Source organism: Microplitis mediator, chromosome 9, assembly GCF_029852145.1.
Source record: "Microplitis mediator isolate UGA2020A chromosome 9, iyMicMedi2.1, whole genome shotgun sequence".
Classification (NCBI taxonomy): Eukaryota; Metazoa; Arthropoda; class Insecta; order Hymenoptera; family Braconidae; genus Microplitis; species Microplitis mediator.
The window spans coordinates 8,182,285-8,196,983 of NC_079977.1; the positions used below are offsets into that span (position 1 = coordinate 8,182,285).

General features: G+C 29.3%; 1 protein-coding gene across 1 annotated transcript in view; it reads left to right on the plus strand.

The window, feature by feature from the left end:
* The window catches only part of LOC130675029 (pancreatic lipase-related protein 2-like), a 33,609-nt gene extending 23,258 nt beyond the window's left edge, over positions 1 to 10,351 (plus strand). Inside the window, exons 3-11 of the mRNA XM_057480484.1 lie at positions 6,774 to 6,898; positions 6,989 to 7,143; positions 7,210 to 7,329; positions 7,415 to 7,567; positions 7,632 to 7,860; positions 9,020 to 9,385; positions 9,461 to 9,587; positions 9,660 to 9,872; positions 9,980 to 10,351. Of these exons, the coding sequence (XP_057336467.1) occupies positions 6,774 to 6,898; positions 6,989 to 7,143; positions 7,210 to 7,329; positions 7,415 to 7,567; positions 7,632 to 7,860; positions 9,020 to 9,385; positions 9,461 to 9,587; positions 9,660 to 9,872; positions 9,980 to 10,088 (1,597 nt within the window). The 3' untranslated portion in view covers positions 10,089 to 10,351. The remainder of the gene's footprint in view (positions 1 to 6,773; positions 6,899 to 6,988; positions 7,144 to 7,209; positions 7,330 to 7,414; positions 7,568 to 7,631; positions 7,861 to 9,019; positions 9,386 to 9,460; positions 9,588 to 9,659; positions 9,873 to 9,979) is intronic.
* Positions 10,352 to 14,699: the final 4,348 nt, after the last annotated feature.

Below are 14,699 nucleotides of genomic sequence, written 5' to 3' on the forward strand. Positions count from 1 at the left end.
TTTTTTTTATTATAATCCATATTATTTTACCCATGACGAATGAATGAGCGAGTTTGGGTTAACTATTAACTACCCTAATGACTACTTAGCTTGAAATTGACAATAATTTGACAATGAAATTACCTAAAATTTGCTGCCCGAATTTGCTGACAGTTTGACAGCGAAGGTTAAATCGAAAAATTTACGATTAATTTTTCCTCAATTTAAAGGTAACTTTTTTTACTCGAAACAAAATCCAATTAGCGCAGTTTGCCTAGCAAAAGTTTAACTTTACGAAAAAATCCTTAAATTTTTCGTCAAATGTCGGTCAACTTTAAGCTTTTCTCTTTTTGACGACAATTTGTATACAACTTTTGAAGTAAATTTGCATTTTAACTCAGAAAGTAAATTCACGTCAAATTGTATGGCAAGTTGTACACCAATTATCGACAAAAACGAAAAAGCCCGAAATTGACGGTCATTTGACAAAAAATTCCAGGAAACTTTTATAAAGAAAACTTTTGTTTAGCAAACTCCCTAATAGCGACTTTAGCTTGAAATTGACACTAATTTGAGATTGAAATTGCCTGAAATTTGTTGCCCGAATTTCCTGACAATTTGACAGCAGAAGTTGGAAAGAAAAATTTTCGGTTAATTTTCGTTCAATTTAGAAGTAACTTTTTAGGAGAAAAAAAAGTCGGTAATGTTAATTCTTACCATTTCAGAAGGTAAGCAAAATCATAAATCAAATTTTCTACAATTTCACGGTAAAAAAATACTTTACAATTTTTTAAGTCAAATTAACCATGAATTGAAGTAAAAATATGCTTAAAAATTGACGACAACTTTTTTCTAGTCAACTTTTAAAGTGAATTTGGATTCTAAATCGGGCAGAGTAAATTGGCGTCAAATTGAATATCAAGTTGCATAGAAATAGTCGTAAAAAACGGAAAAGTCCGAAGTTGACGGATATTTGACGAAAAATTCAAGGAAACTTTTGTAAGTAAACTTTTGCTAAAGCAAACTGTGCTATTAGGGAGTTCGCTCGGCGAATCTGATAATATGGTAAGTTTACCAAGAACTCAGTTTGACCAACAGAAACAAACTAAAATATTTTTATGTTTTCAATGTTGTTAGTCACACGCAAGTGACATTTTCCACCACAAAGTGGTAATTTTGAATTATCGTTATTTACCCGCTCAACTGAACTTTGATTTTAATCCTACTGCATGACTAAATGATAAGTTATGATCACGAAAGTATTTTCAAAATTAATAATATAATCATGACTGATTCCATCAACTGAAAATATCAGTAAATTATTTACATTGCAATTTTTATAAGAAAATCTATATAAATAATTTCGTGTGAAGTTACAGTTTTGTCAAACTCGATAATGGTATAATAACTAAAAATTACCATACAAGTCAACAATTTGATTGATCAGTTTATTGATGTTTATTTAAGTTGGCATGTGTCATATGTAAAAAAAAGTGGCGGTTAAAAGTAAAACAATAGTGGTCATTGTTGTTAAAAAGAATTTTGCGTGATTATCGGCCATTATTACGGATTTATCAGTAATGACAGACAAAAATTTTCTGGCAACTCTGAATTCAATTTTCCCACAATCTGCGGTGGATATAGGACGGCAAAAAGAAAAAGAAAGTCGTATTTCTTAGTGGCTAAGATTATATATATCATGTAAATGTTTCGTAATATTAAAAAATTTATAATTATTGTATCAAAGGTTTCTATTCAGAAATATAAAAAACAATGTAACTCCCAGACAATATATGAAGTTGCTTTGCTCTACAAAAAAGAGAGAAATCCCACCAAAAACAGATTCTCTGTAAAAAATCGCGCCAAGTACACGTTCAACACTTTTTATGAATGGAAAAAATTTACTTTACAAAAAGCTATAAAATCTTGAAAACACCAAGTAACTGGTAGCATTGAAAATCATGAGAAAAATCTCAATCAAAATATATAATAAAAAAAAAATGATCCGAATGTACTTGGTGTGCATCACAATTTGATTGAGTGAAGTAATTCACTGCAAATCCACTCTGTAAGTAAGTGTATTATTTTAACACACATGGTATGTATCCCATGTTTGTCATACGCTAACTATATTTTTTTTGTAGTCATTTGATACACGTTTAATGGCGTGTTAAATTTCTATAGCTTGCTCACCGCATTTCAATGTTTTTCGGTAAGTGTTTAAATTCTGACTACACGCTTGATTTTACAGTCAATTCCTGTGATCGATTCTGAATTTTAGTAAACTGCAGACAAATAACGATAACAAGAAAATTTATTGTTTAAACGCACACCAAGTACATTCGGATCATTTTTTTTTTATTATATATTTTGATTGAGATTTTTCTCATGATTTTCAATGCTACCAGTTACTTGGTGTTTTCAAGATTTTATAGCTTTTTGTAAAGTAAATTTTTTCCATTCATAAAAAGTGTTGAACGTGTACTTGGCGCGATTTTTTACAGAGAATCTGTTTTTGGTGGGATTGAATATTCTCATTTAGTATATAAAATATGCAAGTTCACTGATTAAATATTTATATTTTGTATCTAAACATAATCCGTATGGATGCTTCTTCGGATTCCTCTGTGCTGTTTGATATGACTGAAAAGCATTCCAAAAATCTATTCACAAGTATTTTCCCCGAGGGTATTTGTACTTTTCTACTAGGATATTCTCCTGTAGCGAGCAGTTGCCAGAGTGACTTTTCCACTCCTTTGAGCGGAAGTTATTACTTCTATTCTAACTGTCCAACTAGGAAAATGTTACAGCGCTCTTCTGCGCCTAGCGGTGACTCCTGGTACTAATTTTTTCTTTTGCACTATGCGTCTGCACACTTTGTTATTTTCACTCGCTTTATTTTTTCTCTCTCTGTTTATTCATTTAAATTTATTTATTTCTTTTTTTTTACACACATTATTTTTTTTTGCGTTTATTTGTTTTTCTTTTAATAATTTTTTTTTTTTTATATATGTAAATGTTGTGACTCGTCACACCATGAAAAAAAAATTCTTTAAGTTGAGAAAAAATTACTCTTGAACCGAAAAAAATCACTTCCCGATGAAAAAAGATTTTGTCTAATCATATATGATCATGCATAATTGTCTATATATGATCAGATCCAAAAATTGGCCAGGTCTGATCATACATAACTTGATCTGTCTATACATGATCATATATGATTATATATAATCATGCATGAACGAATATAGTCATTTTTAGAATCTCATTTAGAATATCTGTAAATTATTAATTAAGTAGTTTAATTAGGATTTATTGTCTTCATCAATATCACTGTCGGTTAAAATTAAATAAAAAAAAAAAAAAAAAAAATTATTAACCATCGACAATTATTTTACTACGAGGTCACCCATCCAATTAATGTCCCACGCCGATACTGCTTAACTTTGGTTATCGATGGTTTGTAGTCTGATCCTCTAGTCTGTTATACACTTACAATTAAGAAACGTTTATGGCATTACTTAACTCAAATAATCAAGTTGATACTTTATACTTTTAAATTGCTGCCGAAATCTTTGAACATTTTTTAAGTATTGGGGATTTAAGTTTGATTGATAGTTGACAGAATAAAAATTTAATAACATTGATATTAAAAAATTGTCATATTATTTAATATATATATATATATATATATATATATATATATATATATATATATATATATACCCTTATTAAAAAAAACGATTGAAACGATTAGAAAAAAAAATTTTAAATACTTTTTAATGCTTTTGAATACTTTGAATACTTTTGAATCGCCCTTCTTATAAGCATTTAACATTGCAAATCGTTTCGAATCGTTTCTTTTAATCAGGTTATATATATATATATATATATATATATATATATTTGAATATTTATAGGTTTCATATCAATGAAATCTGATCAGATTTAATCATACATAGACATATATAACTACATATAGGTTTATATCAGTCACGTCTGATCAGATCTAATTATATATAGGCCTATATCTAATTATATATGGGTTTGTATCAATCATGTCTGATCAGATCTAATCATGTATAGACTTATTTATGATCATATATGGGGTTATAACAGCTAGGTATGATTATATCTAATTATATATAGACTCATATATGATCAGACCTGATCATATATAGACTTGTACATGATTATATATGGGTCATAACAGCCAGGTATGATCAGATCTAACTATATATAGACATATATAAATAGATCTGATCATATATAGACTTATATATGGGCTTATAACAGCCAGGTATGATCAGATCTAATTATACATAGACTCATATATAATCAGATCTAATTATATATAGACTTATATATAATCAGATCTGATCATATATAGACATATATGGGCTTATAACAGCCAGGTATGATCAGATCTAATTATGTATGGGGTCATATAATTATATATAATTATATATGACCCCATATATAACCATGCATGATTATATGTAACTTCATATATGATTATATATAATCATATATGATCATATATATGAACATATATAATCATATATGATTAGACAAAATCTTTTTTCATCGGGTTGGGCTGAGAAATTTTTTTACTTAGTTTAAAATTTTTTTTTGTTTTAGTTAAAGAACTTTTATGCCCGATGTTTTCTTACACGGTCAAACATGATTTTATAAATTACAAAATTTTTTTTAATCACAACGATAAATTTATTTTCTGTGATAGTCAGTAAGAATTGCTTTGGTCTAATGAAAAGTATATACAGGTAAATAATACTTTAAAATAGCCGACGTGATATTTAGTACGCATGCGCAAAAGAAAATTTATCATATCGTCAACGGAGAATCGGCTGATGATCGAATTTCCCCTGATAACCAGGGTTTCTCGTACAAAAGTTGGTATTCATTAGTTTGCGACCAACTTGACGACAAGCTGTCGACAACGTTAGCATTTGCAACTTTTGGCTACAAGTTACCACCACTTTCTGAGATAGTTTACACTAGTATTGAGCCGCAACTGGAATGCAGGTTTCTTGAGAAAATGCGAGGCAATTTACCGTCAACTTATTGAATTTCCAACTTTTGCCACCAACTTTCTCAGAAAGTGCCGATCAACTTGGGAAGTATCAACTTTTGCGGGCAACGTGGTGTTCAGTTGCGGCTGTAGTTTCACGTCAGTTTCTCTCCAACTTGGCTATCAGGGTCATTGTTATTACTATAGTTCGGTTACCGATGGTGTCACAGCCATAGGCTGATAATAGAGCACCGACGCTCGACTGAGCATTGGTAGCCGAGCCTCGGTCGATCGTAGATTTTTTTCGAGCATCGGCGACTCCATATGGGTACTCTGGAGTCTGTATGGCTGCATCGTGTTACCAGAATATTTTCAGAGTGTATCTAGAATATTTTTAATACCGCAAGGGATTAATTTAGATTTCAAACTGTAAGTAGTTTCATAAACAAGCAGGCTAATTTTATTTCCCCGGATAATAATTTTCAACCTTATAATTTTCCAAGATAAAATTATACTTGATATTTTTGCATATAAATATTTTTATTAGGATTATTTTGGTAATGGGGCATTTCCCTGCGGAAAAAAAGCCGTAAAACTTCTGATTTATCTTTTAAAAGGGATCGAACAGTTTTGTAATGAACTATCTAGTCCGACATATTAATAAATTATATAGGTTGATGTGTATCAAACCTCATTAATGCAATGTTACAGATTCATTAAATATTTTTCTTATCTTCTATATTAAATGTGATTAATGCTAACATTTATTAAACTAATATTCTGTTAGGACTATAAATTTTTTATCAATGACTAATTAATGTCAATATCGATCTATCGATATTGACATCAATTAGTATCAACGGATATTTGTTTAAATAGACAAGTAACGGGAGCTGTTTTGTTCTTAACATCCGATGTAACACTAATTTCTTAAAATTACCGTAGGATTTGTTTAATCAAATAAACGTGCTTATAGTGTAAATATATTTGACCAAATACTTTGGGAAGTCAGAATTTGAAAAAAAAAAACTATAAAAAAAATTTTAAAAGTAAATTTTCTACTAACAGAAAATATATGAACTACATACAATGATTTCGAATTCCGCTTGTAAAAATATATTAGTAGTTTCTTTATCATTCGTTTTTATATCTTCACTTTTAGGATTTGTATGGATTTGTTTGCACCAGGAAGAGTAAGTATATATACTTATTGATTATAATAATAATTTATGCTGAAAAAAATCGGAAAAACGGTTGACCCTATGAGTTTCGGAACCTATAAGGAATTACAATATGCGTTATCCGAAAAAAAATTAAGTAAATTGTTATTCTTTAAATATTCAATCGCATATATCCTTTCAACCAATTAACCAAATTTGATGTTTAAGACCAAGATCTGTTCAAAACTCGTTTTTTCAAAAATCGGACCGAAACAATCAACGGAAGTTAAAAAAATATTGAACTGATAAAGTGATAATACTACATAATTCTGTTAATTTCTTTGTTAGAATATTAATTTTAATAATAATGTTTTTTAAAAACAATTTATTTGGCATGTTTAGTAATATATTTAATTATGCAATTTAACAATTTTTACTATGTAAAAATATAGAAATTCATTATTAACATGCATAAATATTCTACAGTATACGAAAATTACAATCTGTTTAGAAATTTCTGTAAGCGAGATAAATAGCGTAGTGTTAAGTATTATGTAGAGCAACTGAAAATTTCTAAACTGTTTGTAATTTTTACCGAGTAGTAACTTGAAAAACCCATCATCAACCAAAAAAGGCAATGAAGCAGATATTTCTGAAACGACTACCTCATCAAAAACAAGTAACAGCATCGATACTTTTCATCAGACAACAGATGATAAACATGAGGGTAATAATTATTTATGCTAAGCTCATATTTATGAGTTTTGATGTAACACAATTTTTTTTAATAATAATAATTTTATTTGTTCTGCTGCAGTTGAAAATGAAATGAGGTGTTATGGTGAATTGGGTTGTCTCGATATACCAAACAGTTGGTATCATTTAATTTATCGACCAATGAATGTGTTTCCAATGCCGCGAGAAGTTATTAACACAAGTTTCATACTGTATACAAATGATAATCCTTCCGAGGTAATTTATTAATCAATTTATTTACAAATTTACCCACAAATGATTTATTGAGTATAATATTTGTAGGGCCAACTGCTTGTTGCAAGCAAAAATAGTTCGTCAAAAGGTTCAAGTTTTGATCCAAAACGTGAAACAAAATTCATTATACATGGGTTTATTGACACGCCACAGAATGACTGGATCAAGGTGAGTTATAATTAAAATGCAAAATATGTAATGTTATTGATTTTTAAATAAAAGTATGTTGGCTTTTACATGATCTACGTGATAGGACCTTAAAAATGAATTACTTCAACATGACGATTACAACATAATTATCGTTGATTGGGCTGGAGGCAGTTTGTTACTACTACAATACTTTCAAGCAGTTGCGAATACTAGGCTAGTTGGTTTAGAAATAGCGCATCTTATTAGACATCTTAATGTAAGCCTTTGTTGTAATATGAAATTATTTTGACGATATAACTGTTTTATTTGAATTCTTGCAGGCAAACAATGGATTGAAAGTTGGTGATGTCCATCTTATAGGCCACAGTCTTGGTGCTCATATTGCAGGATACGCTGGAGCAGAATTGCAAGGTAAAGTTGGACGTATTTCAGGGCTAGATCCTGCAAAGCCCGATTTTGAGTATATGCCAAGTCATGTACGTTTAGATCCTACTGATGCAATGCTCGTTGATGTTATTCATACTGATAGTGGTGGTATTTTTAGAACAGGTAAATTTTTCAATAATTCTTATAATTTTTAAGCAGGGATGGGCAAAATAGGATTTAATGAATACTAAGTATTTAAGTAAAATTTGACTTGAAACCCAAATTAATTATTGGTACGTGTCTAAAAAATACTTATCCTCAGAAACAGAAAAAGTACTAAATAGTTTGTAACTTAGTATTTTTGACGATTTATCTATACTAAATACATTGTACTTGGTACTTGAAAGTTGTAGTAAGTACTAAAGACTATTGTACTTTTCACTTAAATTTGATACAAGTACTAAGCATAATTGTAATTAGAACTTATAATTGCCACAGTATCTATTAAAAAAAAAATTTTAATACTTATTCTATCACGACCAGAATTTTACATACGACGATTGAGACTTAAAATTATAATTTTTGAATATACTATTGCACTCCTGAGATTTTAATAGTCAAATTTATTCATTAGATGATATTAATATATTATTGTGAAATTTATACTGTTTAGTTCAAATAAGTGCACGCGTACAGTTTATGTTTCAGCTTCAAGCGGTAATCTAATCAATCATTTTTATATACCCGTGCAAAAATGATTATATGAAATTTTATAACATCATTTCTTTACGGGTTCTTAAAAAAGAAAAAAAACTTTTTTCTATTGACATAAAATTTTAAATAAAAAGTTCTTTTAGAGTTAAAAAGTTGAATCGGTTTAATTTATTATTGGCTTAACTTCTATAGTCAATCTAAAAAATACTCTCGGAGTTTTTAATTATTTTTTGTTAGAAATACCAATGATCTAGTACTTAAATGCAACTTTTAATCTCAGTACAAATTTACTTAGTACTTGAACCGTTCTATGAGTACAAAAGTATTCTTATTTAGTTGAAAAATCAAATACTAAATACTATTGTATTTAGTAATAGGAAAAATTAAAAGTATCAAGTATAAAAGTATTTGTAATTAGATAATAAATAAAATACTAAGTACTTCGGTATGTCGTATTTAGTACTTGTACGAAATACTAATTACTTGCATATTTTTACTCTACAAAAAAAAATTATTATATATCAAAGTATTTATTACTTATTTAGTATTTAAAATACAAATGTACTTAAGTATGCCCATCACTGTTTTTAAGTTTATATAATTGATTTTACAATAAACATTATTTTAGGAATAAATCAACCTTGTGGACACTTAGATTTTTATCCTAATGACGGTGATGAACAGCCAGGATGTTCAGGTTTGATTTTTTCGAAGGTCTGTGATCACATTCGAGCGATCGCACTCTATACTGAAAGTATTAACTCAAAGTGTCAGTTTTTTGCCAACGAATGTCATAGCTACAAAAAATATCTTGCTGGTGAATGTTTTCCTTCTGCAAGCAACAATAACAGTCTCGGTTATGGGATTATGGGATATCATGCAGATGAAAGTCCTGCGTTAATACAGAGTTTGTCAATGGGCAAACCTGCAATCAGCTCTAAATTAATTGGATCCAAATTTTTCATTTCTACTGGTGACAAAGATCCTTATTGCCGTGAGTTATTTTTTCAAGTGAATGAAAAATTTTGCTACATTTAAAAATGATAATATAATTTTTTGTTTTTTATAGGAAAACATTACCGAATAACAATTACATTAGCAAAACCAGATGAAGCCACTGATAGGGTTCAAGGAATAATAAATCTCATATTCTATACAGATGATGAAATCACCTATAAAATGGATCTTACTCCAAAGTAATTAATTACGTTGTTAATTTTAAAAAATAAGATAATAATCAATATTCACTAAATATAATTGTTTTAAAGTGGTAATAGGATAATGTTAGAGCACGGAGAAACAACACAAATTGTAGCACTGCATCCGGGAGGTGATACAAATCTCCTCAACAAAATACGGAAAGTGGATCTTTTTTGGACTTATAATGTCGACACACCTTTACTATATTGTTTTTTTTGCAACACTAAACTATATGTTGATAATATTATTGTTGATGTCATCAAACTTCCATCAGATCAAGGGTATACCAGTTATTTATTTTCCACAAAGTCATTTGACTTTGTCTTTATCAACTTCTCCAATTACTCTAAATTATTATTATTTTTTTTTTTTTTTTGTAATTATGCAGAAATAAAGAAACAGACTTTTCGAGTAAACTCTGTTCAATTCAAGGCCCTCAAAATTTTACAGAAATAACCAGTGGTTTTAGTGCTACTTTTGTCGATAATTGTCATTAAGAAGGATACTCCTATTATATAAAATATAATGAAGGAAAGGTGCAAGTTACCTCCACCATTTATGTTATTGTGAGTGAAACTCATTACTCAACGTTTCATATCCACATAATTCAATTTAATCCACGAAATGATTATTATTTTAAAGAAACTTAATTACCTAAATGATTAGTGTAAAAATATGACGTCACGATATTTTTTATTTCAATAAATTGCTCTAAAATTTCATACGCTTATGTTTTGAGTAATATTTTGCTGTAACTCTATCAACATGTATAACTATACAAACTATAAATTCAATTATTGAACATTTTCCTTCTATTCCAATAAAGTATTTTCTCAACAATATTTGTTTATATTTCAACGTCCAAAATCTTCTTTGTTTTAAGCCAGAACTGGTTAGGGGTAGTCAGAATTTTCAAAAAATCGATTTTTTATTTTTTTCATTTTCTTAAAATATGATATCTTAAGCAATTTCTCTGAAAATTTGAAGTGAATCCGACAATTACTTTTCGAGTTATTCAGCAATTACAGAGGGCTCTCGGGCGCTCCGGAACGTTTGAGAGCAGGTATCTAGCAGCAGCTGCAAGCAACTAGTTTCTCGGGCTCTATTGTTATGAATGACTTATTTATACTACTTTGATGTATAAATAGTTATTCCTAAATATATATATTCCCTATATATACCCTACAATATGTATTTACAATTTTTAGGCAGTATAAGTGCTGAAAATTATTTGTTTGTTGCCAGTATGCTTGTGGTAGTTGCACTGAGTAGTCGATAATTGTGTGTTGAAATAAATTATTTTTCAAATAATTTTCCATGGGACGTGATTTTAGAAAAGTTTCAAGAGAACTTCGAAGTTCTCAAAATATTCATAAATCGCGTCCAGAGAAAAGAAAAGATTTTTTCACTCCAAAAACAGCGGAACGTGATAAAAGTGTTCAGAGTACATTTTCTAAAAAATTGAAACAAAACACTGAAGAAGATGTATCCTCAAATAGCAGTACTGAATTTCGAATAATAAATTTCATTACGGTATTCACTGCAATTTCCCGGGTCGAAAAATTTGATCTGATTTTAGTCTAACTGGGCTGTATTTGGACTACTTGGTCTGTTATTGAACTTCGATAAAAATTTTAATCTGTTTTTGATCTACCCGGACTGAAAAATTTGACCTGATTTTAGTCTGATTGGACTATTTGATCTGATTTTGATCATTTATGAAAATTTTAAGCTGTTTTCAACCTGCTACTTTAAAAAACAAACGCGTTACGAGCAGACTAAATTAGATTAATTCGTGAACTTTAAAAAATTTTAGTTCTGAAAATTTACAAGGACAAAACTAGATTAAATCATGGACTTATAAAATTTTTATTTATGAGCAATATTTATAAAAAAATATTAAGTTACAGAATAGATTATGTTTTATTTACTATCTTTTGTTTAAAAATGTCGGCAGTTAATGAAAATTTGACAGCTTAATTTTTTAGTTGTCTTCATTGAATATTTATATCATTGAATAAAAGAGATAAAACAACTCTTAAAATGTCAAGAATTTTCTCTTATTTACTGGATAAAATTGAAAATATTTTGGCAGAAGAAAACATCAAAATTCTTGTGCTACGGAGAAAAATGTTGGCTCGAAATCTACCAATTTTTATTATGCTGTCGACCAAACTTGAAACAGAAAGTAAAGTATCCAAAAAATCACTATGCTCTTATAAAAAATTATTATGCTGCATCAAAATTATTATAATGTATGGAAGTAATTGATATTGAAGCTCATCGATAAGTTTCTCGCGCGTAATAAGTAATGTGATACAGTATAATCATTTTCTGTAAGAGCACGATAATTTTTTGGATGCTTTACTCCCTGTTTCAAGTTTAGTCGACAGCATTGTAAAAATTGGTAGGTTTCGAGCCAACATTTTCTCTGTGTGACATCTTATTATGGAAGCGCATTAGCATGTTTTAAATACCAAGAAAATTAAAATAAATTAATAAATCTAGATTATTATTATTATTATTATTATTATTATTATTTGTATTTATAAAAAGTCCTGTATTTGTCCTTAAAAACAATTGAACACAGACCAATAATTATAATAAAAAAGTCTGTTTTTAGTCTAAACCCGATTTAAAACAGACTAAATATCATACGAAAATAAGTCTGATATTAGCCTGGATAAGGAATAGTACGGGCAAAAACAGATTAAATTCTTATATAAAATAAATACGATTTATAAACTTAAATTAAAGGAAAAATATTTGAATTTATCATTTATTTTAAAACAGATCTAATTTTTCGACCCGGGTTCTACTCTTGTTAAGTGTAAAAAATGTGATGGAAATGTACAATTTCAAACAGCAAGTACACGTGGGCTGGGATTCAAAATTTTAGTTAAGAGAGCTTCAACCAACTAGTGTGAAAAATATGCCCAAAAAAGAAGAACTATTATATTGACCAGGAATAGATGACTCAGTGTAAGTAATTAAATAATTAGTATTACTCTGCATAAATCGATTGTAAAACTTTAAATACGTTTTTCTCAAAACTATGTTTTTTGAACTGGTGACCACTGTAACTCGAAAACCGCTTGGTAGATTTCAATGAAATTTATACAGCTTTTGGAAAACATGAAAACTAGTGCCTGATCAAAGGATTTTTTTTATTTTTTAAATTTCGATTTTTTATAAACAATTAACTGTTGGTTTTTTCCCGAAAATCTGGAACAAAATTTCCTGAGGCTGCCATTTTGTTAATTTTTTTTTTTATAAAAGGGCTTCAATCAGGCACTAGTTTATCTTTTAATAAAACTAATTTTTTTCGTCCGATTGATTTTAGATGAATCTCCAAGGATTTGTGATGGTTACCGCAAGGAACTTCTGGTGGAACTGGATCAACACAAACAGCCATAACTTTTACAATTACTAATTTTTTTTTTTCAAGTTTAAGTGAAGTCAAGTCGAAACATCATGTGGACGGATTTTTGCAATAACGTCTTAACTTATAAGGTTAGTTAAGACGTTATTGCAAAAATCCGTCCATGTAATGATGTGTTATGTCCAAATAATTTTTTTTTTATTTTAATAAGTATTTAAAATAATTATTTCTGAGCTCCTCTTTGAAAAGCGCGCGAAAACGCAGCGTCAGCTTTTTCACCTTTTTTTTATGCAGCAAAGAATAGTGGGAAGACACCTGCAATAAGTTTAACGAATAAACAATAAACTGTCGTCACTTTCCACTAATGACGATAATTATAAATTCCCCATCAAATCGCCAACCAAAGTTTATAAAAAGCCTGAGCACCCATAGCTCAGGGCTAGTCGGTTCATAAAACTTACGGTCCGCGAATATTCGAACGTCGAAATTTCGTGTACTCTTATTGCAGGAATCCGCCCTAGGCGTTGAAAAGTCAATAAGAGGATTTTTAATAATTTTTAACTTAAACCCTATTGCAGGAATCCGCATCTGCGTTGAAAAGTCAATAGGGCACTTCTTAAATAATCTAGGCTAATTCTTATTGCAGGAATCCGCATCTGCGTCGAAAAGTCAATAAGAAATAGTCAAAGATTGCTAAATTCTATTAACCTTACTGCAGGAATCCGCCCCAGGCGTTGAAAAGTCAGTAAGGGATTTAAACATTTCATTAATAATCCTCAAATATTGATCTAAAATTCGATCTGACGCAACTGTAGTAATCGTTCGTCTAGTACAACCCTGTGGAAAAGGTCTTATAAAATCTCATAAAAAAAATTGGCTATGAGAAAACGATCAGTATTTGTCCACGAAAAATCTCAAAAATTCTGATACAATTATTTTCTCATGGATGGTGCATCAAAAAATTTTTTTCTTAAAATTCTCATATAAATTATCAGAATCTATAAGAAACAGAAGCTGTAATATTGTGATTATAAGTATTTATAAGTTTTCGAAAAATGTAAAGTTTACAATTGAGTAGATTTTGGAAATGAATAAGATTGTATGAGACGATTTCTGAAGTAATCGTACAAGATTTGAATCTGATTAATCAATGTGAGTACAGTAATTTTCCATATAGTAACGAAAAAATTTATGAGATTGATTAAGTTATAGTTTCTGTAGTATTGATTAAGGTTTATATGCTAAATTATTGAATTTTTTAGCATGAATTCAAAAAATTTTTATTATGTATACTCAAGAATATTTGTATGAGTATTTACGCGGAAAACCCTTCGCAATCTATTTACGAGAAATCTATGAAATTGAGTCAGTTTATTTATTCATCAAAAATTACTCAAGTAAACATTAATATTAAATATTAAAGTCATGATGTATTATGGGATATACTTCAGTACAGCCCACACTGGTACTTGTTGGTCTGTCAAAAGACAAAGGAGTGCTCGAATAAAATCGTATTGAAATTTGGAATTTAACACTTCTGAAATAAATGTCTTACCAGGGACACTACAAATCGTAGGCGCGATCTCGTGGCGAGCACCGAACTACTCCCGCTGCTGCTGCTTAGCACCGATGACTTTCCCCTTCTCCATATCGATCTTTTCTCCCGAGAAATTTTTTCTCTTGGCTTAAGCAACTTTTGTTATTATGGTCGAAAGTATTTTTGGTA